The sequence below is a fragment of the Onychostruthus taczanowskii genome, unplaced genomic scaffold (assembly GCF_017590055.1).
Source record: "Onychostruthus taczanowskii isolate IOZ18803 unplaced genomic scaffold, ASM1759005v1 scaffold53, whole genome shotgun sequence".
NCBI lineage: Eukaryota > Metazoa > Chordata > Aves > Passeriformes > Passeridae > Onychostruthus > Onychostruthus taczanowskii.
In genome coordinates this window covers 3,303,356-3,328,162 of record NW_024502902.1, presented here as the reverse complement: position 1 = coordinate 3,328,162, position 24,807 = coordinate 3,303,356, and the positions used below count along the sequence as shown (strand labels likewise).

Here is a 24,807-nt window from a genome sequence, read left to right as displayed (position 1 = left end):
GGAAGGAATACCTACCATACTCCTGGCAAGCCAGGAGGATGCATGTCACGATTTCTCCTCCTTTCCTCACTGATGGCAGAGCTCATCTCCTGTCAGAGCTAGGCTTCCATCTTCCTCCAAGACATAGACCCACTTAAAGTACCACCAACATGCACATACGGTCTTAATTCCTAATGGAGGAAACTTCCACAGAAGGCAGAAACTCCTACTTCCATTTTGCAGAAGAGAAGCCAGAGAACAGTGCCAAACCCTACTGCTGCTGCTTAGCAAACCTCTGAGCAATAAGGTGCTCCTGCCTGGGCACCCCAGCACGAGCCACCCGAGCGCAGTGAGCGGCCAGGCTCCATTTTGACATCTCTGCAGACATCTTGTCATCCCTTCAGCCAAGCCCTACTTAACCCCAACAAGTCTTGTCTCGCCTTCACCAGCAGAGACACCTCCCTTCTCCTCAACAGGGCCCTGAATAGGTGCTTGTGTGTGGCCAAGTGGTCCCCGGCAGAGCCACCAAGCCAAGCCTGAAGGCCATGAGGGTCACCGATGGCACTGACGATGCTACATCCACCAGCAGGTTGCCCCTCATTGGCACTGATAGGGTCTTCTGCCCTGCGACCATCAAGGGATAACACACGATGCCAGAGCGCTGTGGCGTCCCACATGTGGGCAGAAGCTCTCCCTGGTGCCACCAAAGAGCACCTCCTTGCATTTATCCGCTGCCACCCCCTCAGCCCGGTCTGACACACTGTCGCTGGTATGGCGCTTGTCCTGACCCTGTAGCAAACACCAGCGTGGCCCACGTGGCTTTGGCGAGGCTGTCATCCTGCTCTCGCCCAACCCAGCGCTACCACAGCTCCTGCCGCGACCACCCACCCGCAGACCCCAGTCCTGGCTGGCAGTGCTACTCCCCTGGGAACTTCCTAACCAGTATGGGAGCGGGGACCCTGTGTGGTACCGGAGGGGTCACACACACACACACACACACACACACACACACACACACAGGGTTCAAGCCCCTTTCCTTTGCCCTGCAGCCGGGCTCCTCCAACCGGCTTAGACAGCAACCGGGCCTTCCCCTTCCCCCAAACCCACCGGAGCCGGCACCCGGGAGCGGGAGGCAGCCAATGCCGGCAGACGGGAAATGGCACCGGGGAAGCGGGGAGGAGGAGGGGAGCGGCAGAGAAGTTCCTGAAGTTTTCTGTCCTGGATAGTTGGAATAAATCTCATTTTCTCTGGTCTCCTTGCCGAGTCGAGGATTGGCTCGGCAGTGCTGCAGCCCGCCCTCCTCCTTCCCACGTCCCCTCCCCGCCAGCTTCGCTCCCTCTCTCCCGTGGCATCAGGGCGTCAGCCTGGGAGAGCCAGCCTTGGGGGGACAGCCGTGGGAAAAGGAGGGGGCAAGGCCCCCCCCTTTCTCCCCCACTCCACTCCGGAACACAGCACCGGTAATCCTTGGAACAAGTTACAGGGGCCTGCGGAGAGTGTCTCGCAACTTTTCGTCTGGAGGACGGGGAAAAAAATAATAACCCTGGTTGGAAAGAGGTAAATCCTGAAAGTTTTGATTCATCAGTTTGTAGAGCTGGGGGCAGGGGGGTGTTGGGACAAGAAGGAACAGGGTGGAGGGGGTGTTTGGAGAGGGTGTTTGGAGAGGGGAGAAGCGGGAGGGGTGGCAAGGCGATAGAGACGGGAAGGATGGTAAAAATAAAGGGAGCAGAAAGCAGGAATGCAACAGGAAACTGGGAGTGAGGAGAGGGGACACGGGACGGGAGCAGGGGCGGGAAGGAAAGGGAGTGGGAAGAGGGTCCCACGGATGGGGGAAGGCAGGACGCCTGTCTCCCAGACCTTGCTCCGGATACCCCTCAAAGCCCCACAGGCTCTCGGCACCTCGATTTTAGGGGTGTGGAGGAAGAAAGGGAGCCCTTTTTCACAAGTGGGCAGGGAAGGGATGGCTGGAAACTGCCCACCTCCGTAGCTCCGGGCTCCCTCTATGTCCCAGAATGTCTGCTTGGAAAAATATCCTTGTTATACAGAGATATCACTGTGTATATATAGCAGCCAGCAGCACAGGAGTCAGATTTAGGCGTCTGCCTACTGCCCGGCGCTGCTCCACGGAGACTGAAAGAGCCCCAGCCCAGCCAGCCAAGCCCCTTTCCCCCTTCCCCAAAAGCCTGTCCCTGCTGCCTTTCCTCATGCCAAAGCAGTCACCCAACAGGGGAACTCTGCCTCCCTTCCTTCGGGGAAAGGGAGGTTTCTCATCACTCAGGAAGGCTGGGAAAGCCTTCCTGGCCACCCACAGCCATTTCCACCCGCTCTTCCTGCTGTTGAGACCACCCCAAATTTCTCCCTCTCTTTTGCAGTATGTCCCCTTTGGGGGAGGGAAGAGGCTGCTTTCAGCAGCTCCTTCCAACTAGACATCTGGATTATTTTCCCCCCCTTTCTGGTTTCCGCTCTTCCCAGCAAGCAGAAAGCTCTGGCCATTCCCAGCTAGTGGAAAACCAGTGGTAACCAGCTGAACTCTGGGGGAAACGGGGGAGGCCAGGCTGGGAGGAGGAGGAGGAGGTGCTGGCAGTGGGTCTTGGAAGGCAGGGGGCTTCCCAGAGGAGGCAAGAAGGGAGCCAGAGAGGGTATGCCAGGGAAGGGGAGGTCGTGGTGGGCTGTGGGCTTGCTGTGCCAGGAGCTGGTGAGCACCAAGGGCTGCCAGATGGAAGCGGTGGCACCCGGACAGAGAGGTGGCCAGGCAGAGGGGTCCCTTTGCCCAGTGGAGGAAAGGACAGCACACAGGTCACCCTTTGCCCGCAGAATCACGAGTTTCCCTGGCCTGGAGAAGTCTGTTCGGGTAACGGGGAGGGCTCAGAGGAGGCAGGGAGCCACACCAGGGGCAGAAGGAAAGAGAAAGGGGGAGATTGGAAGGAGGAAAAGCCCAACAGGCCTGCCAGGAACCTGCCATCCAGGTAGGGTTGGGCACCAGCTGCTTCACTCCCTCCCTCACTCTCTCCCTCCCTCCTCTTCCCAGCGCTTGCTGCCTGCCAGCAGGCCAGGAGAGCCAGGGGCCAGGAGTTGCTGGCTTGCTTCCCTGTGGTGACCAAGAGACAAGGAAGGAGAAACACTTTCCTCCACCCCACTCCCTCACTCAATAGTTGTCCAGATGGGGAACAAGGGGATGCTCTCCTCCCACATTCCCCCTTTTCCTTGCCTCCCCCCCCATCCCAAGGTGTGGTGTCCCCCATAGGGGTGGCTGTGGACAGCTGTGTTGTGGGGGGATCTGGGGTGGGGGTAAGAGTGCCCTGGCTGGTGCAGTGCATGCTAAAGGGAACAGTCCCCACTCTGGGTTTCTCAGGGGCTCCAATGTGCAGAGGAAAGGGAAAACTTGAGTGCTGTAGCTCAGCTAATCCCCTCTCCCAGAGTCATGTGCTTTCCTTGGAATACCTGGGGACAGCTCAGAAATGCAGTTGCATCTCTCTCCCTGTGGTCCCAAGAGCCCGGTTGTGCTGCAGGGACCAACCCAGTAGTTTCCTTTGCACTCCAGGAGAGCCCTGACCCAATGGCTATGGGTGGGCTTCTGCCACGGAAAGGAAATAGCTCCCCAGTTATCCCCTCACCCCAAATCTGCCACATGCCTGGTTTGTCCTGGCTGCAAGGCAGCCCTGCCTGGCCTCTGTGGGCAGGAGGAAGACATGAGCTGCATGAGCTGGGGGCCAGCAGGAACCCAACCTGCCACCATTCTATCCCTGCTGCCATCAGCCACTGCCACCCCAGGAGGCCACTGCCACCCTGGGGAGGCAGCCAATGGTGCTGGGCGCTGCTGGGGGAGGTTTGTTTTCCCTTCCCCAGTCATTAACCCCTGGCAGATAAGAGAGGCCCCGGGTGAGCAAACACGGCCAGGGCAAAGCAAAAATGCATCTAGCCAGCCAGGAAAGCAATTTCATGTCCAGGACTCCCCTTCTCCAGAGCCTTTGCCATCCTGGCACTGCCTGGCTGCTCCAAGGCGATGCATGGAGAAGCAGGAGAAGCATTGGGAAGGCAGGGGAAGCCATGCAGCAGTGGGGGTCCCAGCACATGGAGATGTGAGGCTCCTGCGTCACCTCTTGGCATGCTGTCCTCCAGAGCCAGCCCTGCTGCAGGACTCAGCTCTGTCCTGATGCCACAGAACTGAGCCCAGGGAAGGGTACGTCCCCAGCTGGCTGCCCAGGCCATGGACACTCTGAGAGGCACCTTGAATCCTCTCCTTGCCCCAACCCACCCTCTCCAACTTGCTATGCACACCAGCAGGGGATCTGCTGATCTGAGAGTCCTCCCCGCTGACTGGGAGGTCATCACCCTGCCGTGCATCCAGCTGCTGCTTCCTGCCTGCCCCTCAGTGCTTCTGGGAGTCCCTGCCTGAGTGCAGGGACCCACCCCACCTTCTCCTCCAGCCTCAGGCAATCACCTCCCTCGCTGTGCCTCAGTTTCCCGTCTCCAGAGCAGCTGCCCTCCCCACACTGCCAACTCCCATGCTTCTTCAACGTGTCTGCCCAGCACACGGGACCCAGCCAGTGAAGGACAAACAAAGCAATATACAAATATTGCATTTTTGCTTCCCACCACTCCTCCCTGAGAAGCACATGGGCCCCAGGCCTCACCCTCTCCTCAAGGGTTCATCTGAATAGCAAAAAGGAGGGAGAGGTTTCTCGCCCCAGGAGCTGGGGCAGCCAAGCAGGGCATTGCTCTGGGAGGAGGTTCTGCCTCGGAGGGAAATCCTCAGCCTGTGTTGTGGCGTGGGTCTGGCAAAGCTGCTTTGCAGGCGGGAAACTAACGCCTATTGAGGCAGGTCAGCAAGGTGAGGGAGACACATGTTTTTGGAGGAAAGCCTTTTTCTTCCTCCCTGAGAGAAGGGCCAGATAAAGTGTCAGCCAGTAGCAAGCTCGCCACTGCCTTATGCACCGCCTTCAACCTCCTCAGGCAGCTCTGTGGATACAGTCAATGGGATTGGGGAAATCCTGTCCAAGGGCTTTACTGTTCCTCTTGCCTTGTTTAGGTGGCCAACAAGGGGACCGATGCTCTTGCCCTACCAGTCCACCTGAAGCTCTCTTTGTTGCCTGCTGCCCCATCCGTGACTGGCTCCCACTCACCCAGCAGCAGAAGAAGACAGTGGATTAACCTCTAAGTCCACGACCAGACACAGCTTCCGGTGACCTCTGCAGAACGGGGGTGACCCAGACACCCCCTGGGGACATCTGCGTGCCACCACTGTCCTCACCACTGAGGACGTACGCTCTGGGGGTGATTTCATGAGCGCGACGTAGTGCAGGGAAGCGGGAAACTGCCGAAAGCCGAAGCGACATGCGCTGTCACCCCAAGAGCATCGGAGCAGAAGCAGTGGGGAGGCTGGGGATGTGACAGACCCCCCCAGTGCCGGAAGCCTGGTGAGGGCTGATTTTTGGAGCTTTTTCAAAGGCAGGGTGAAGGGTGCAACATGAGCCTGGGGAAGCTGCCGGTGCTGAGCTGGGTGTCAGGCTCCCACGGCAAGCGGCGGCTGAAGTCGGAGCTGACGCCGGACATGATCAGCCCGCCGCTGGGCGACTTCCGGCACACCATGCACGTGGGGCGCGGCGGGGACGTCTTCGGGGACACCTCTTTCCTTAGCAACCACGGCGGGGCCGACGCGGCCAAACCCAACAACTTCTTCGCCCGGACGCTGCGGCACGTCCGCCGGAGCCCGCTGAAGAGACGGGGCAGCGGGGGCCAGGTGGGGGCCTCGCCCGCGCCCCCCGCCGTCTCGCCCATCATCAAGAACGCCGTCTCGCTGCCGCAGCTCAATGAGGCCATGTATGATGGGGACAGCGGCGGCCGGGGCCTGACCAGCAAGTTCTCCTTCAAAAGTGCCTCCAACAGCTTCTCCAAAACACACCAGGCCTACGGTGAGTGAAGCGCGAGGCAGAGGCGGGTGCCCGGGCACTGAGTATCCTCTGCAGCCCTTCTCCATTGCTCCATGCCTCAGTTTCCTCCCCAGTGAGATACTTAGGGTTTGAAGGAGAGGTGGGATATTTAAGACTGCCCGGTCTTGACAATCCCTCCAAGCAGATAAACCTAACCTGGCTCTGAACCTTGGTCCTTGCTCCTGCCCTTGGAAGTTCTCCTCGCAGGGTGTCCCTCAAAGTGGGGCAGGGATGGTTTCTCTGTTTCTGCCCCTCTCCTGTAGCCCCAGGCAGCTGGCAGCCTCTGTGCAGTAGCTGTAAGGGAGCACCCCCCATCTGCCCTCAGCCCTACAGCTTTCACTTGAGCAGCTTCCCTGAGGAAGCCAAAAAGGTGCTGGGACAGTGGAGCAATTCCCACTCCAAGGTTGTGAGGTCAAGGAGACCCACAGCATGGCCTTCCCCACCCCCACACAGGTGGTCTAACCCTGCCCTTAGCTGTGCCAACCTCTACATCTCCATGTGCTGCTCCTTAGGGATTCCATCCACCCTTCTCCATCGTGTCCACATCCCTCCCTGCCAGCCAGAGTGCCCTTTGGGGAAGGGTTGTGGGAAGGACGGGACAGGACATCTGTGTGGCTCCTCTCCAGCCTCACAGCACTGGGCTGTGCTCAGCTTTTCCCCAGGGAGGGAGGTCTGGAGCAGGAGGTCTCAGGGTGGGGGTTGTATCTGGGGTGCCTGCAGCAGCCGGGGGAGCTGGCCGGGCTCCGAGGGAAAGGCAGGCTGAGGCAATGCTGCCATCTCCTGGTCTCACCTGCCTGGCTCAGCACCCACTGCCATCTTACCGAGCCCAGAGCCCACCTGGAGACCCTCTGCTTTAACACTGGGCTTTGGGGATGTCCACAGAGACACTGACCTGTCCTTTAGAGGCCAGTGCCACTGACAGGAGCATGACTTGAGCCACTTTGTCAGCAGTGTCCCTTTTCCCCTGCAGAAGTAAGTCAGGCTTGTTCCCTCACCAGCCATACCTTCTGCCTCACAGGGCTGGAGTCTGGATTTTGCACCATCCCTCGTGTCCCTCGCTTGGAAAAGGCCCAAGAGAGCACCTGTCCTGGGGAAGATGAGCTGGATCGCTCCGACTCCCTGCTGTCCTTCCGCCTAGACCTGGGGCCCTCCCTGATGAGCGAGCTCCTCCAGGTGATGAGCTTCTCTGAAACCAATGGCAGCGAGGTGGGGGAGGATGGCCCACACCTCCTGTGTGAAGAGGGAACCAAGGACAGGGTCCCTGCAGCAGTGCGTGCATCCCAGGAAGAGGAGAAGGCAGCATCCAGCTTCTGGGACCACTCCAGGCAGAGCAACGTGTCAGGGGCCAGCTCACTGCCGGGCCTGTCGGTCCATGCCAACGGAGAGGCATGTGCCATTGAAGGCGCTGGAGCGAACTCTGTCTGGGCTTCGGGGCCAGGGGCGGTGTCCAGAGGGTCCCCGTGGCAAGGCCACTGGAACGACTGCACCATTGAGGCTGGAGAATTCGACCGAGCGACCCAGGTCCTGGCCCGCCACTATGGTGGGACCAGCACCCCGCGGAGCTCGGAGAAGGGTGAGGGTCCCCGGCAGGCCCGGACACAGACCCCGTGGGAGAGCCCCAGCAGCAGCTTGTGGGGGTCACAAGTGACAAGGGAGAGCCGGTCCCCCGAGGCCAGCTGGAGCCAAGGAGAGGAGGAGGAGGAGACCAAGCTCTCCAGCCTGCAGGAAAGCTACAGCGGTGCCCGAGGGGGCCGCAGCAATTCCTTCGAGTATGCCGATGAGGAGGAGGAAGAGGACGATGAAGTCAAGGTGTGAACAGCCATCCTGCCCATCACAGGCCCCACCAGAGACACTGGTGCCACGGTCTTTGCCCTCCTCCCTGTGCCCCGCCCGCTGGTGCCAGTGTCACCACCAGACCCAGTGGGTGACCTCCTTGCCAAGTGGGGGCACTGGGCAGGCCGGGGAGGGAAGGAGGAGAGCCCATGTCCTGGAGGGCTCCCTGGGGCTGGGCCAGGCTGCTGCAGAGGGCCAGTGCGCTCCACAGAGCCAGGCATAGCACCCCTTCTCCAGCCTCACGGCCATTAGACATCAAAGGAACATTCCCATGTGCCAAAGGAACCCCCAATCCTTCCTAGCCCATCCCATTCTCCCCAGAACCCTCTCTCTCAACCTTTAGCCTAGCTCCACCAGCATGTCTGGGGAAATACTCCATCCTTCCACTGATGTCCACAACCATCCTCTGCAATGGCATGCATGCCTCCCCAGAGATATTCCCACTGATAGCTCTGGCACTTAGGGGATGGGGTTTCCCCAGCTCCAGCTGGTGCAAGACCCTTCAGAATAGCACATCTATCAACAGGGGAATGTCAGCTGGGATCCCAAGGGCAGGCAAACCCCACAGAGCTGAGCTTTCTCTTTTCCCCTGCCCTCCCCAAAAAGCTGCATGCTCAGTGTTCAGGAGGTGACAGCAAGCACAGAAATAATCAGGAATGTTTTCACTTGCCTCCTGCTGCTGGGCACCGCTTAGGACAGCTTCCTTCCTGACCCCCACTCCCCTCAGCAATTGAGAGGGGAGAAACTTCTTGGCTGACTGGTGGCAAAGGCAGGTTGTCAGGTCACCAAATTCTGCAGTACAGGCCCTAAAAGATATTGTCACTGATTCCTTTCTTTTCCCCCTTCCTCAGAACAAGGAGATTCCTCTGCAGCCACTCAGTTTGTGCCACCATCCTCGTGGTGGTGGCACAGTTTGTGTCTCCATCCTTGTCTCCCTGCCCATTCCCCACACACACACCCCTCTTTGCAGCACACCCCTTCCCGAGGGTAATGGCTGATGTCCCTTGCCGAGTGGCCCTGGTGACACAGCCGCCCTGGAATGAGCTGTCCCCCACGCTGGCCCGTGCGCAAACCAGCCCTCATAGAAGCGCCTTTGTGCCGTGGCGTGGAGCCGGCGTGCTCGGGGGCTGAGGTCAGCGGAGGGACCCTCACAGGACCCCCCTTGTTCTCTGGGACAGGAGGGCATGTGCCAGATGCTGGGCCATGGCTGCAGGACTCTGCTCCCACGCAGCTCACCCGCCACGCAGCTGCTTCTGCCAGGAAGCTCTTCAGAGCGGGATAAAGAGCTGCAGGGTGCACACGTGCTGCACGTGGAAGTGCCACTTGCAGCCAGACCACCAAGGTTAAGGGCAAGCCCATGTTCCCCAGCCTCCCCAAGGGGCTGCCCCATGCCAGCCAGCAGCAGCAAACCAGGGCAGGCACCAGCTTCAGGAAGTCCCCAGGTCTGGCCACTGGCAGCCAGCAGGATCAGCCTTATTCTCCCTTGCACCTTCCAGGGTGGGGACCTGGGCTCTCAGGATGAGCTCTCCTCTGCCCCCTGCTTCCCGGACCATAACACAAGACCAAAGACCCATATCTGTGGAATTATCCTTTCTGCCTCTCTTCTGTATCCCATGCACTTATTATTGTCCTCATTAAAACAGTTTTGATACTAACTTCTCTGGTGCGTCCCCTTGGCTGCTGTGACCTGATTGTCTTCCTTGCTATGGCTGTTGGAGCCCCAGCCACCAATCCCTCCATCTGAGGCAGTGAGGAAGTGGAGAGGGAGGGCAAAGACACTGACACCTTGCCTTGGACCAGGCTCTCTGTAAGATACTCTTCTACTCTGCCATCCTCCCACCCAGCCTGAAGTGTCCCAATGTTTGCTGTCACACATCAGTCTCACTTTTGGGCTGGCGAGATATTTTTCAATTAGTGCAACAGCATGTCATAATTGGGACTGTTTGCCTGTAGTCCTGTGCAAGGAGGTACTGAGGCACATAACTCAGCCCAAATCCCACTGCCTCATTTTCGATGAGTAGGATCATCAGTGGAAATGTCAGAGTAATGGCTAACCTGACTGGAATGTGCCAGCAGATAAGTGAGGTGAGCTGGAAGGGAAAGTTGGAGACAATCCCTTATCTATGGCAGGAATGCTGGCTGGGGGCACACCTGTGCTGTCACCCATGCCACCTTTTAATGATGCACTTTTGTAGCACCTAATGCCACATCAAATGCCCTTCATTTACATTTATGCCTTCCTGCCCATTTCACCATCTCCCCTTCTGGAAAGCTGGGCTGCAGGAAGTGATGGAGCTTTGTGAAAAGATTACACAACCATTTCCCCAGCAATCATAGAGTGTCCTCATCCTGGACCCCACCTACAGCCTGCTTTGGCCTACCTGCAACCCCTTCAACCCCACAGCCTGTTCTGACCTGGAGGGTACCTGGCATTGTCCAACAATGCCTTCTTTCCTATTGGTGGGAGAACCTTGGGCTTTGTCAGGGGCTTGGACAGGGATACACAGCTCTCACAGAAGACAAAGCAGCTGGAACAAGCAGTCTTCCACTGGCTTGGGTTTTTATTAGAGCTAGGAAGCAGTGCCCATCAGCTCAGCTTGAAGGAGATGATCTTGAGGCCTCCCATGATGCTTACGTAGTTGATATTGCGGTAGCCATGCCGGTTGGGGAAGCACACTTCGTGACCATCCGGCAGTTTCACACGGAATTTGTCTGACAGCATCTCAATGAAGAACTGGGAGAAAAAAGATAAAGAAGGGCAGGAATTGGGGGCAAGGAGAGTATTTAGAGCTCAGCATTTAGGCAAAAGGCCTGACTGTTACATAAGAGGGTCAGACCTGTCCTCTACAACCTTAAGCAAGGTGCTGCGGGTTGAGGTGAGGGTGATTCAGGAAGTGAGCAGTTGATATCAAGGGTCTAAGCAGGAATACAGACTATGACTGGGAATAGGATCTCTCCTAAGGCTGTTTCAGCTACTCAGACTGTAAACTCAGAGCAGCTAAACCCAGGTATGTCTTTACATGTATTCACAGAGCATATGGAATGTGTACATCACCATTCTCCTCTGAACAGGGCAGAATAAACCTGACCCCCCAATGCCCTCAGCAGCTCACCAGGACTCAGAGAAAGGAGCTTTGCTGATAAACATGCTCAAGCAGACAGGACAAGAATGCATCACTGGTAATTGAAAACTAAAGGCAATGTTCCCCAAAGCTGTCACCTCACTACCCCTTCCCCAAGAGCCAATTCTGTCTGAGGAAACAAGCTTCCTCTCCACAGCTATAGCAACTGGACTACTCCTAAATGCAGCTCTCTTAGTGATTTGGGACATCAGATAAGGTGAGGCAGCAACTAGGACAGCATCCCTGGCAGGAAGAGAGAAAGGACAAATTGGCAGCATGGATCCAGGAGTAATTAGGACAGAAGAGTTCAGGGAGAGGCTTTTGGACATTGCTCCAAACTCGGGGTTGCCTTAAAGCCTGTGTTTACATAGGAAGGAGGGAGAGAAAGAAGGTTAACAGCAGCAAAACCCTGCTTCTTGGAGACTGCCTTTACTTCCATACATGCCCCAGGTACACTCACCTGCTGGGCAGATAGAGGGGCCAGGAAGTACTTACAAAGCATGAGACAGACATAACTCATTTAAAATTCCCAGAAACAGCATTGCAGTTTTGAAAGAGGAGTGGAAATGGCAATCAGGACCAAAAACCCAGAAGAGAGGCCATGGTGAGGGAGCAGGAGGTGTTGGGTGGGACCGGGAAAACTATGGTATGGGAATCTGCTAACCAGGGGCTTCCCCTCACACCCCATACCCCCCCACACCACACACACCCCATAAGGCCATGCTGGCACCCTCACCTTGACAGTGCAGCCCCTGAAGAAAGGGAGGTGGCGGTCACGATGCTCCGTCTGCCAGGAATCGGAGCACTTGGAGTTACAGACGATGACAGACTCATTGAAGCGGGGATTGAAGTGAAATGCCAGATCTCTTGAGCTGCAGCCAAGATTGATGCTGAAGCTATAAATGAGCATGAGCAAAGTCATATGCATGGACAGGAGAGGGTCTTGGAAGACTTGAGATCCAACACACATCTCTGCACCCAGTTCCTCCATCAGTGTTACAGGCAGCATAACAATGTGCTATTTTGTATCTGGCGACCTTGGAAAACCACCTTCCTCCATAGCCCACCTTCAACCCTGGCACGCCAAGGTGGTTTCTTTGTACTTACCCAACAGTATCAGCAGATATTTTGCCCTTCACCTTCAGGGTGTTCCCAGGCTTCATATTCAGGTTTAAGATTTCAATATTTCCCTAAGGCAGAGAAAAATAGTCTGTGGGGCTCCTTCAGCCATTCCTCCTGACTTGCCACTGCAATTCAGAGGGTGCTGCTTGGGGGCATCCCAGCCAGGAGAACATATATTGTTCTCAGCCGGTACTCCTCTCATGACAAAACCCTCCACGCTGCAAGTCTTGTGTGAACTTCTCATTCAGTGAGAGAAGAGTGGGCTGAGTGAAACCCGCAAGAGAGAAGAGACATCAGAGAGAGAGGAAGAGAAAACTGGCTTGTCCTCAGCAGAAGGAAGAGAAAGCAGGACAGCAGAGACAGAAAGAGGGTTAAAGCAGAGGGATGCTGTCCAGGGTTTGGTGGAAAGCTGATGCTCTCCAAGAAATGCAAGTGGTGAGAGTGGCTATGACTTGCCAGTCTCATCCAGCCTAGGTGAGCTGAGGACCCTGGGTGACAGAGGACAGGAGCAGCAGCCCTCACAGTCATTTTCCTCAGAGGGCAGAGCAACCAGGTGGGGAGACACCAGCAGTTTAGCTCAGAAATGCTTTGCACATAGGACCTTACAGCTCTAAACTTCCCTGTGGCTTACACATTAACATGACTCCTGCCTCTGCAAAGCTCCAACAGCTGCTATTAAGCCAGAAGACTTTGATCCTAGGAAAAAACTTCCATATGTGCACTTCTTACTAGGGATTCCAGGAAATAAAAGCAAGTTCCAGCCTCCTTGGTGGGCTCCCAGTGGAAGAACTACGAAACACAGCCCTTAGGGGTGCTGCTGTAGACATGAGATAGGGCAAACATCTTCCCAGCTGGTCAAGGAAGCATGACCAGCATGTTGAATTCTTTCCTGTGTGTAACAGCTCACCCAAAAGAACATCCCAGCTCCTTCCTTTTGTGGCAAGGGCAGCTCCAAAATCCATACCAGCAGGCAAAAATGGTCTCCACCATCCTTCCCCACAGTGTTCCAAGGAAGGGGTCAAAGGGGCTTGGAGGAGAGGACAACCAACACATTCCCTCTAGATGGTATGAGTTATGGAGTGAACTTTGCAGGAGTGACACAGTGGCATCCAAGCTCCTTCCCTTCTTGTGGCTCCAGATTCAGCTGTGTGGACTGCAGTATCCCTATGTGGCAGCTCTCTGCAGCCTCCAGTCCAAGCCCCATCTAGACCCAAACCTTTTAGCCTGAGGAGCCACACACCAGGCCACTTCAGGTTCAATAGTCCCATCCTGCCTAACCTTTAGATTAGGAATGTTGTCCTCACAGGAGAGTATCACCCCTGCTGCCTTCTTCCCAGGTAAGAGCTAAGGTGTAAGTCAGTAAACAGTGCTCCTGATTTTTCAGACTCCAAAAGTCAAGTGGAAAAGGGAGACAGAGGAGGACGTGAAGGCTCAGGAAACCATTCATCCCTCAGTCCCCCTCCCAAGCCCTACAGAGAGCACCTGAGTGCTCCTGCTGCTGCACAGACAGCTGGTAGGCAGCTTCTACTCTTCCCTGAAACATCATGAAGAAAGGAGAAGTCTGATAAGCACTCCTTCCCTGGAGATGTTTCCCACAAGCAAGGGGTCATAAAGTCCAGCAGGCTTGGGAAATTTGTTTGCTGTGGAGGATGCTGAAACTATTGTGAAACCTTCATGGGCTGAGCATGGAACCAGCAGGAATCAGTGCTGGGGAAGGTGTTTTCTGGCATTGGGACACCACACTGCTGTGTCCACAGCACACCTGTACACACCTTCACATCACACTGCTGCCCTGCAGCCATCCCAGGGATAGATTATACAGAGCCCAGGGTCCCCTTCTCAAATATTGGAGCAAAACTGAACGGCTGGCTAAATTGCACAGTAACTCGCTTTTTATCTGGGGAGTAAGGATTTGCTCTCTGAACTGTATCCTGGGTATTCCAGGCTTAGTAAATATACCCATGAGGAGGGGGTCTTCTACAGACTTAGGCAAAAGCAAACAAGCAGTAATTGCTTATTTTCATTAAGTATAAACATATTAAACCAAGGCATATCTTTCCAACACAGTTTATAAATGCCATACTTGTTAACCTTCATTACTTGGTTAAATTTGGAAACAAAACCTAGAGATACATACACAAATTTAAACCCCCAAAACACAGTATGCAGAAAAGCTAAAAACCCCCGTGGATACCTCAAGTTGGAATAGGAGAACCCTCAGCTCTAGGTGCAGTTTCTAGTATGTTTTCTATAAGCTGGAAAAACCATAAAACAGAATTGCTCAGTTTTGTCTAACCAGTGCACAGTGGGTTAAAGGCAGGGCATTATTCATGTGACAATAATTTGATGTATTTTTCCAGAACTATCTTTCACTTCCCAAGGGTAACACAGAAAACTTTAGTTCTGTCACCACCCTATCAATAACTGCAACAGCAGGTATTGTTAATTGAATCAAGTCTTGGTTTAGATTTTGGCTTTGCTGTACTGGTATAAATTTGACAGACTCACCAGGGGGTTCAGGTGGCTTCCCAGAGGTTGCTCCAACCCATCCCATATGGCACCCATAATTCCCTATTTCCGGGGCGAATTCACACCAGGTAGGTATGTGAACTTGGTCTATAGGTGGTTGTGCCACTGCTGCAGTAATATTCATGGTGCCATCCATTTGTATGTGATCTTGGGCATTTGATACAAACATTTTCAGCCTATCTGGAAGGCCAGGAAGGGAAGGAGTTAATAGGGCTGGACTGACAGGAGCTACCCTCAGGACTCACCTTCATTGATATCTTTCATACCTTGCTTAAATACATGCTAAGTTTTGCACAGAGGCTGCCAGATCTGAGAATCCTGTGGTTTTAAAGAGCAGCAGGCTTTCCTGTGTCCTGTGGGTCTATGCCCCCAGCCCAGCAGGCAGCTCAGGTACTCAATGAGTAGTTAGTTACCTGGGCTAGTAGTTAAAAATACTTATGTCACCAGAATCTTTCTGCCTCTTCCTCACTCAGCAAGATCTGATCTCTGCCCAAAAGGGAAACTTGTGTTCCATTTTGTATTCCCCTGAACATCTAGAATGTTCTTCCAGCAATCTATCTTACTCAGCAGGGAGCAATAGTGCGGGTTTCTCCACCCCCCCATCCACAGTTTCAGTTTCAATTAAAGGCTGAACTTTTACTGCTTTTGGGGTGGGGTGAGAGCCTGCCTCTAAATCATCATCACTGTACCAAATGTTCCCATCGCATGTTTCAGGACCCTCACAATATACCACCCTATAGATGTGCTGGACTGAATTAGAGGATGATTCATGTGGGATTTTATCAAGTAATTTACCTGGATTTTCCTGCATTTGTTTTTCTCATATTTCAGCTGCAGACAGTAGTTTTTCTAATGGCTCATTTTTATTTAAAAGAATAGCTACTAGTTTTTACAATTTCTCCTGTATCCCTTTCTCAAAAGACAATGCTGTTCTAAGAACCTCATTTTTCTGACTTCAAACTCATAAATTTTACATCTGCAACCCTTTTCAGGTGGCAGAAAGCTTTTGATTTTTGCACACAAGATAAACAACCTCCCAAAACTGCAGAAATAACTTACCTTCTTACCTTTCATGGGCAACTTACCTTTTCCTCATCCCATTTTTCATTCAACCTGCAAACTAGTAATGTGGTCAGCTATTGCCTGTACATTATCACAATCAGTTTATGCCCATTCCAACCCTGGAGGAGAGAGGCAACTGCCAAACTTCTCCAGGAGAGAGTAAAACTTCAGCTTTACACTGGTCACCCTTGATAATCATTTTTCCTTCGGTCTCCTTCAGAGGGAGACAACCTGGGCACACCAGGCAGGAGAGAGCTGTCACCCACAGAGGGACAGTAAAAGTAACAGTAAAGGCTTGGTCAATCTCCTGAGAGATTCAACCTCCCTCAAAGGGTCAATCTCCCACCAGGCGGGAAGAACAGTAAAAGTTCGGAACTGTTGAACGGCACTTTGGGTCAGAAAATGGTGATGCCCATTCAAATTTTATGATTCACTGTTGAATTCCCCTGCCCAAATTAAAGTGGAAAGGAGCCTAAATGCCAGTTCAATGATGCCGACTTTATTTTGCAGAATTAATCTCAACTGGAAAAGAGAAAGGGAGAGAGAAAGAGAGAAGGGGAGAAGCAGCAAGATAGAGCAAGTAGAAGGTAGTCACCTCCATGGATCTAGCAGCCTCCCGTTGGTCCTTCTGTGCCTTGGGCTTCTGGATGGTGGGGTCTCATCCAGTTCACTTTATTTCCTGAATAATTGTTATGCAGTCCCTTATTTGGGTAAAGAGCAGAGGTAGAAGTGACTTTCAGTTCCACATTAGCATGTGAGGCAAGAGTAGACATGGTTCTGCCATCGCGCATACTCAGATCTTCATTCAGTGGTCACCGGGGGTCTGTTCTGGGGGTTGTGTGAGACAAGTACCTCGAAAAACACGTGTCCTGTTTGTGACCCCACTTCTAGCACTTGCACAGTAGTTCACTTCTTATCCGACACACCACAGTTGAACTTTGACCTGAAAAGTTTTGGTTCAGTTGAACTGAACCAAAACTGAAAACCTGCTTCCTTCATGGGTTGTGCATAGGCACTCGTGACTTTTTTTCCGCAACAAGTTCACCACCAAGCCCTTGTTGAAGGCATGTGCTGCAAATTACTAACCCTTTCCTTACAGCTGCCTGAGAGGGAGGGCAGTGTGTGCCTCTCACTGTGTCCAATTCTGGGCTCCTCAGCAGTACAAGGCAGCCATGGAGCTCCTGGAGTGGGTCCAGCAGAAGGCTGGAGATGATGAAGGGACTGGGGAATCTCTCTTATGAGGAAAGGCTGAAGGAGCTGGGCCTGTTCAGCCTTGAGAAGAGACAACTGAGGGGGGACCTCACCAATGTCTGTCAGCATCTGAAGGGAGGGTGTCAGAATGATAGAGCCAGACTCTTCCCAGTGGTGCCATGCAATAGGACAAGAGGCAACAGGCAGAAACTGATACACAGGAAGTCCCACCTGAACATGAAGAAGTGCAAGTGACTGCACACTGGAACAGACTGCCCAGAGAGGTTGTGGAGTCTCCCTCACTGGAGATATTCCAGAACCATCAGTATGCAATCCTGTGCAATGTGCTCTGGGATGATCCTGCTAGAGCAGGGAGGTTGGGCAAGGAGGAGATGACCCCCTGTGGGCCCTTCCAGCCTGACCCATTCTGTGATTCTGTCTGAGGGATGAGTAAAACTCCCCGTGCAGAGTGCAGAGCCACAAGTACCAGGGATGCGAGAATATACAGAGAGGGAGGCGAGCAGGAAAGAGGCACGAGCTGCTCAGAGAGGGGCCGTGAGATTTTATCAAGATAACATTTACCCCCTCCTACAATGCTCAGCAGGGGCGTTCACCCCCCTTTTATTTGCCACTGGGAACAATAGTGGGAAGCCAGGCAGCAACTCTGCCAGCACTGGCGATTTCCTTCGTCTGCAGAGCTGAGCCTCCATATGGTCAGACACCAGCCCTGTGCTCCAGCCATGGTCTCCCTCATGCAGGGGTAGGTGCTCCCCACATCAGAAGGGAATGAGACTTTAGGGACCCCAGAAGAGGCAAAATTCTCCACTGCAGTTGGAGAATTTTGGAGGTGGCGATTTGGATGATGAAAGGAGGGTGACAGGGGCAGGTTGACACTTCCCTGCTGACACTGCAAAGCAGAAAGCCTGGGGAAACAATGATAGCATGGGAATGTAAATCCCAAAGAAAGAGGAAATCCGGCTAAAGAGCATCTGCAAAAGAGGTGGAGGATCTGTGCAGTAAGGAAAACATAAACAATAGCTGTGGAAGCTGGCAGCCACTGGTGCAAAGGATCCAGGAACCCTTCACTCCCCAGAGAGATGATCCTATAACAGGATACCTGATTGGGAGTACCCCTCCAGGGCCCCCTAGATTTTTACCCAGGCCAGAGGGCAGTTGGCTTGTACTGATATGGGACACCCATGTTCACATCACTGTGACCAGAGGAACATTTGCTGCATTCCCAGAGGGACAGCAAAGACCCAACAAGTAGTCATTGGGTGTGAGGGTGGGTGCCACAGGTGACCCAAGGGCAGGGTGAGCTTCCAACAGGGAGCAGGCAGGCCTGCAATTTTCTATGGAGAAAACAAAATAACACCAAACATATTTTAAGAAGGGAAGAGGCTAATGCAAGCACGCTGGCTTTCAGCCAGAAGGATGGCAGGGCAGGTCTCCTGCAGAGAACTTTCACCCCATAAAATGAAGGAGCTCTATTGCAGAGGTCCCACATGGTAGATTTTGGGGTCAACAATCTTTCCTAGCCTTCCTGCTAGTCCTGAGGTTATCTCAGGCCACCAGGAGTACCAATGGGATCTCAGGACCCTTGGGGTGCTTCCAGACAGCAGCACCTGATGTACCATGGCCTAGAGCTGCCACCTCAACCACAGGGCACCCACACAGCTGTTGAGAACAGACTGAATGCCACCCTCCCCAGCAGGCTGCCAAGATCCTCAGCAGGATCCTTGCTGGCAGCAGTATTTATTTTGTTTTCTTATTTGGGCAGGAGATAAGCCAGCTAAGGTGTGAAGCCCTGAGGAAAACCACAGACTTCCCCACTTCCCAGCCAAGGTAGACTCAGCAGTTAGAGGATTCTCAGGGCCTTTTGTGGCAGAGACAGCCCCCAGAATTCATACCAGCTTGCCAAAATCGTCCCCACCATCTCTCTCAACAGTTCTCTGAGGAAGGCCTGCAAGGGGCTCAGAGGAGAGGACAGCCAACACATTCTCTGTAGACAAGGTGAGCTATGAACAGTCCCCTGCAGGACTGACATAGGTCACCACCAGAGATAATGCTCAGTCCAGAAGGCATCAGGAAGATAGAGGAAGGCAAGGCAGCCATGCTGGGTGCATGGATGCACGTGCCACTGCCTCCACATCAACCCAAGCTCTGCAAGAAGAGGGGAGAGATCCCTTTAGCACCCTCATGAAAGGCTTGGTGCTAACTAGGCACCAAAGAAGTGGCACTGGAGAATGGCACTGCAGCGTGGATAAGGTACCTGCCCAGTATTGCACTCCAGGCACCGAGGGAGCCTGTGCCTTGGACCAGGCATCAGTGTCCGCTCAAGGCAAAGGGAGCTGGAGAGATCAACCATGCATTCTTTCTCGGAGTAGCAGCTGCTTACTCTGCTATTATTTCCTACTGCTTCATATAATTTGTACTCCACAGCAAGCTATTGTCCCTTTCCACTGGCTATTTATTTCCTTGAATAGCCTCTGGGGAAAGATTTCAGTGCGGGAGTAAAGAAAAAAGAAAAACTCCACACAATAAATCTCAAGCAGTGACCTGATTTAAACTGTGTTCTCTGACCTCATCTGGGCCCTGGTTGCAGTTCCTCATGGCAGTTGTGATTAAGGCCTGTTTCTGCTTTGATTTCCTCTCTTCATTAAGCCCAGGGGGGAATGACCCCTGCCTTAGAGTGCTGTGGGGTTGATTTTCAGAGGCCAGGGCTCAGGATGCAACCGAGCAGAAGCTTCCACCACCTACTAATGGAGATGCTCAGTCCTCCACCTGGGAGTACAGAAATTCCTGAATAGGACTGGCTTCCCCTTCAGTCAAGAGGTGTTGGTTGGTCTCTTAGCAAAGAGTGCTGCAACCTACACCCAAGTGATCCTTGAGCTCTGAAAGTCAGACAGCTTCCTAACGGAGGAGGACCGAAAGAACAAAGTGTACTTACCTCAGCCAAACACTGAGGTAAGCAAGAAACTGGGTAAGCAGGTCTGTGGATTTGAAGGGTGTTTACAGGAGAGAATTGTCCAGGAGATGCAGGAGAAGCCAAAGCAAGGATGAGCACAAGAAAAAAGTGCCTGGGAGCACCAAGCTCCTGCCTAAGACGTTACCCAGAGTGGGATAGCTCCTCTAGAGAAAGCTCTGGTCTCCACATTCAGATCAAGTAAAATGGGAGGGAACAAAGGACTAGAGGTTAATCTCCTGCCACCCCTCCTGCCCCAGCTCCCTCACAGTGCACCATCCAGAGCACCTGTGGAAACTACAGAAGTAGCACCATGATCTAAACCAGAGGGCAAGACATTAGAGGCCATCAGCATCCAGTAGGCTCTCCACGAACATCACCCCTCCTCAGCTGTAGGGTGCAATCTCTCTTCCTTAGGATGTGGGGGAAAAGAAAGAAGGACAAAGATAGCTGAAGAACTAAAATGTGGGGGAAACCCCACATCTTTCTTCAGGGCTAGGGGCAGCAGTGAGAAAGGGAATCTGCGTCAAGCAGTGGAGCAGATCAAGAGCACAGGGAACAAGTACAGCCTCAAACTCCATCTCTCTCCCTCCTCTGTCAGAAGGGCGGTGGTGCCACAGCAGCTGGCATCTCCCATCTCCATGGGGACCTCAAATGTGCTCTGATGGATGGTTTCCAAGTTATGTCCTTGTACCTTTGAACGGAATGTCTGTCTCAGGCAGCTCTGAAGTCTGTAGAAACATTTCCATGTGGTCTGAGCCGTGCACAGGGAAGGGGAGAAAGGTGGTTCATTTGCAAGGAAGTTGGTTGATAAGGGGTTGTTTTTATCAACCCAAGCAGCCAGATGACTCATGTCTTCTGGACATGAGAATGTCCAGATTCTGGCAGGAGAATGAACACAAAGGCAGAGGGTGGAGAAGGGAGGTCAGAGGACTGATGACATGTCACCCAGTTCCATTTCCAGACTCAGTCTCTCCAATTCTTTCACCCATAGGTGCATGTCAGGAATGCTGGTTGTGGGAAAGGCTTTCACAAACATGCCTGGAGATAGTAATTCACTTGTGTCGAAAGCTTCCCTACTGGAAAAGAGAAGATGTATAGAAAGCTCACAGCTCCTCTCTCTCTCTCTGGGACTTTTGGGATCATGCAGCTTTACCCACATCTTCTGGATGAGATATTATTAGCTTAATGGGACAAAGATCTTCCAAAGAGCACTCACAAAGAATCAGCTTCATGAGGTCTTATGGTCCACTTGCATCTTCCACCAAAAGATTATCATCTACAACAGTTTTATCCTATCATTGAGCAAAGAAGATGGCAGCTCCCTCACAAGAGGAAATTGAGGCACAGACACCCAAGTTCACATCCAAAATCAACTCCTCCTGTTTGGATTCTCATCTTCAAGTTTTCACGGCCACAAAATCAAATCAAATAAAATCAAACTGTTTTGCAGACCTGTGCAAAAAGCTAAAAGGAAGCTGTGCTCCCCTAGCTGATACTGCTTGAGTATCAAAGATGCTGGTCTCTCATCACACCATCTACTATCAGCAGGAGGTACTGAGGCATTCAGTGCCTCTGGAAAAAATCAGCCCTTGGGTGGGTCCAATTAAGTCTGAAAACCAGAGGCATTCAAAGAACAGAAGTCTTCCTGCAGTGGAAGCCATGGGACTTCCAAGATGCCCCAAGCCCAACTTCACTGACTTCAAGGGGACCATTTCCCACAACAGAGACAGCATGAGACCAGCTGGCTGGAACTAGAATAAGCAAAAAAGCAATGCAGCATTGCACCATTATACAAAAGGTCCTTGGGGACCTCCCTCCACAGAGCAGCAATCCTGGATTCAACCCCACAGCACAGCAAGCCCATGAAGTGAGAGTGACTGCCAAGTCTCCATCCCGCGCAGGGACAACGAGGCTGCAGGACTCGCTTTCAGAGTGTTTCTCACGGCTTCCTGCGCTGAGCCCAGGCAGGTTGGACAACTCTTGAGGACTTGCAGGAATCTTTCAGACAAGCAGAATCCATCTGAGTCACACGCACGAGGCACAACGCCAATGGTGGCTCATCCACTGGAAAGAAAAAATAGAGAAAGAAATGCTAAGGGAGAAATAGCAAGTTTTGAAAAGCCACAAGAATTAACAGCTCATAGGTTGGAAAGAAGGGGAGCAAAAAAAAGTCTGTTCTCCCATGCTCACGTCACTAAAGCCAAGTATCCTTCATCTCCACTGGGAAGCAGCAAGCCACCTTACCACACATCAGCTTTGAGAGCATCTGAAGGGGCAACCCACCCTGGATCTAAGGCCATGACTGAGGTCTGCAAAGGAAGGGGTTGTCAAGTCAAAACTATCTATTGCTGCAAAATCAGCTTGAACAAACTCCCTTTGATGGCACTGCAAAATGAAACAGTAAAAACCAAACCAGATGAACATGGGAAAGAAAAGCTGCCAAAAAAAAAGGAGTCCAAATCCCCAAATGACTGACTCAGTGCAGGAAATGGGCATCTAAAGAGGGAACTGCAGGCATCTGAAGGAGAACTAAGAAAAGATCAGGCCCACAGAAATGACTCTCCAAATTCCTCTTCTCCACTTTCCAGAAGGGCACCAGAAATACCTATGGACCTTCAGAGTGAGACACAGGGAAGGAGCTGGGCCACAGCACTACCCTGAGATATTTCATCTCCACAGGATACTCCAGGGAGCAGGGCAGTGACTGCTTTGCATTGACAGGACACCTAGTCTCCCTTTCCAGCACTATGCTGGGCACTAAGGGACACCCTGTCCCATACAGGCATCCTGTCCCTTCTCTGGACTGCACCCATGAGCCTCTACTCTTGTTTCTGACCCCTGTAGCCAGTAGTACATAAGCCCTCACTTGAGCACAGTGGATGTTTATTTTGCATTCCTGGCAGTCATGCCAAGCTCTTTGTTCTCTCTGGCTCTCTTTCCCTTCCTTCCAGTTTGTGCCTTTTCCTGCTGTCCGTTTTTCCCTCACCACTGGCAACAAGCAGGGGCCAGAACCTGGCTGTGTCTCTCTAGCTGCCCCCAAGTTTCTTTGTGCTGCTCCACTCCTGGAGAGCCCCCAGCAGCAAAACAAACACCAGGCTTTAATGGCAGTCAGATTCCTGGATGGAGGATGCTTGATCCAGAGAGGGGAAAAGAGTATTTGAAACTAAATGCCTTCAACTCGACTCACCCCAGACTAATCTTATCATATCCCAGGCTGAATAGCCTCAAACACGTTGCCAACAAACAGACTCAAACAGACTTCCCAAGCTGGGAGATCTGATAAGCACAATGTGAGGACAGGTGGCTGCACTGCCAGGCAAGTTCCCATCTGCAGGCAGATATCTTATCTCTTCTGTCAAGATGGGACACACATCCACACAGTAGGGAAAAGCTAGTGGAGACCTGCTTTCTCGTCCTGAACGTGCACGTAGCACTGCTTACAACACCATCCCTAAGGAACATCTCTATTATTCACTCAGCCTCATTAGGAAAGGGGTGGGAATCTTTCCTGAACATCTCTGTCAGAGACACAGCTTCCCTGAGATCTGGCTCAGGATGAACTGAAGAGTGCCTCGAACTAGCTCTGGACACCAGCAGGAGAAACACAGCAGTCAGTGGGAAGAAGTCTCATAGCCCACTCTTGAACCATGCCATGACACCACAGCTTTTAACCCTATCAAATCCCAGCACCCTCCTGAAATTCATCCGGAGCACTGCTGCTGGGAACCAGGCTACTCCAGATGCAAAGCTGCCCTGTTTGAGTAGGAGCAGCCTCTGTGGAAAGAGGAGCAGCCTCTGCTAGGAGCATCTCCCCCCCTCCAAGACGAGGGGGCTTGGGCTGCACATCAGGGACAGCAAAAGTGCAACATGGCTGCAGCGAGATCCAGAACGTGGACACTGCCTTTGAAAAGCCTGCTGAGCTGAGGGGAACAGTGAGTTGCTTGAATAAAGCCCCTCCAAGTGGAGACAAGGCAGAGGCAGGTCAAATGCACCTGCTCCTTCTTCTGGCTGGGGGATGTATCTGTCAGCAGCACATTAAATGGGGGATACATGAGCTCTGCCCCCGTTCTGCCCCCTGACTGAGCTCCCAAGCCTGCGTGGCTTGGGGTGGCAGGGAAAATAGAACACAGGTGTGTGTGCATGGGAAGTTCTTGCAGAAGCATGTGCTCCATGGGCTCCTTGTCCTGCCAGCCTCAGGCAGGAGAGCCAGAGGGGCAAATTCCACATGTTTGTACGCCCAGGCCTGTCTGATCCCTGCATCCAGGAGCAGGTCCCCACACTGACCTCATTTGCTTGGGCAACATTTTCTCCTAATATCTCACCCACCCCACATGACAGAAGGTCAAATGCAGCCAACGATGCATAGCATGGAGTATTGGACACTGAGTCACAACCCACAGTTCAGCCATACCCAGCAGACAGAGCATTTCCCAGTTTCAGTCTGGCACACATACCTACATCCCACACACTCACCCACGACCTGTTGCATGACATTCCCCAATCTTCAATAAGGAAAACGCTGGAAAATTAGAGGATAAATATACAGGCTGCAAGTGACTGGACTTCAAAAACCTGCCTTCTGAAAGACCTGGGCTTACAGGGTGTAGCTGTTTCACCCTTGGTCCCAAAAGCCAAGGAGCAGAACACAGCTTCCATCCATGGGTTTAAAAGCATGGCAACAAGGCTCTGTTAGGAACAGTCCCCAGCCCACCCTGTCCCCCAACCATGCCTGGGCACTGTGGCACTGCTCAAAACCAAGGCAGGGGGACTGCTAACAACTGCACTGCATAAGCCATCATCCTGAGGCAATGCTCAGGCCCAGCACTGCTCCTGTTGCACTTACTAAAACAGATGAAGCCAGAGGGACTAGAAAGGAGCCTACAAAAAGCCAGGTCCACCCTTGGGTAATCTGCATATGCAGACTCAGCGTCTCCCTCCCCCTCCTCTTGGGTCACAGCTTTCTTTTCATCCCTAGCTCCACGTCCACCATGCCCCAGCACTGGGATCGCTCTGCTCTGCTGCTCCTCAGCATCACCAGCAGCAGGACAGAAACTGGCTGCAGTGCCAGGTGGCA

The 24,807-nt window shown here is 53.0% G+C and overlaps 2 protein-coding genes across 3 annotated transcripts; one reads left to right on the top strand and one right to left on the bottom strand.

The window, feature by feature from the left end:
- The first annotated feature begins 1,090 nt into the window (after positions 1 to 1,090).
- On the top strand, positions 1,091 to 9,394 carry CDC42EP1 (CDC42 effector protein 1). 2 transcript variants are annotated; one of them, XM_041416819.1, is made up of 3 exons: positions 1,091 to 1,533; positions 5,006 to 5,888; positions 6,925 to 9,394. In XM_041416819.1, exons 2-3 carry the CDS (start codon positions 5,444 to 5,446, stop codon positions 7,719 to 7,721), a joined length of 1,242 nt encoding a protein of 413 aa, XP_041272753.1. In that variant the 5' UTR covers positions 1,091 to 1,533; positions 5,006 to 5,443; the 3' UTR covers positions 7,722 to 9,394. The 2 variants fall into 2 exon arrangements, with proteins under 2 accessions (XP_041272753.1, XP_041272754.1); XM_041416820.1 differs by lacking the exon at positions 1,091 to 1,533 and adding an exon at positions 2,838 to 2,942.
- Positions 9,395 to 10,326: 932 nt separating this feature from the next.
- Positions 10,327 to 16,387, bottom strand: LGALS2 (galectin 2). The gene is made up of 4 exons (XM_041416967.1): positions 16,170 to 16,387; positions 11,969 to 12,051; positions 11,598 to 11,757; positions 10,327 to 10,473 (listed from the first exon to the last, which is right to left on the bottom strand). The coding sequence occupies exons 1-4, from the start codon at positions 16,173 to 16,175 to the stop codon at positions 10,327 to 10,329; spliced, it is 396 nt and encodes a 131-aa protein (XP_041272901.1). The 5' UTR covers positions 16,176 to 16,387.
- Between the last annotated feature and the right edge of the window lie 8,420 nt (positions 16,388 to 24,807).

Excerpts from the sequence above, each read along its gene's own strand:
- LGALS2 (XM_041416967.1), bottom strand. Across the intron at positions 11,758-11,968 it reads ATATCTGCTGATACTGTTGG|CTTCAGCATCAATCTTGGCT; the intron begins GTAAGTACAAAG and ends GCTCATTTATAG. Across the intron at positions 10,474-11,597 it reads TCAGGGGCTGCACTGTCAAG|TTCTTCATTGAGATGCTGTC; the intron begins GTGAGGGTGCCA and ends TTTTTCTCCCAG.
- CDC42EP1 (XM_041416819.1), top strand. The coding sequence starts at position 5,444 with ATGAGCCTGGGGAAGCTGCCGGTGCTGAGCTGGGTGTCAGGCTCCCAC. Across the intron at positions 5,889-6,924 it reads CAAAACACACCAGGCCTACG|GGCTGGAGTCTGGATTTTGC; the intron begins GTGAGTGAAGCG and ends TCTGCCTCACAG.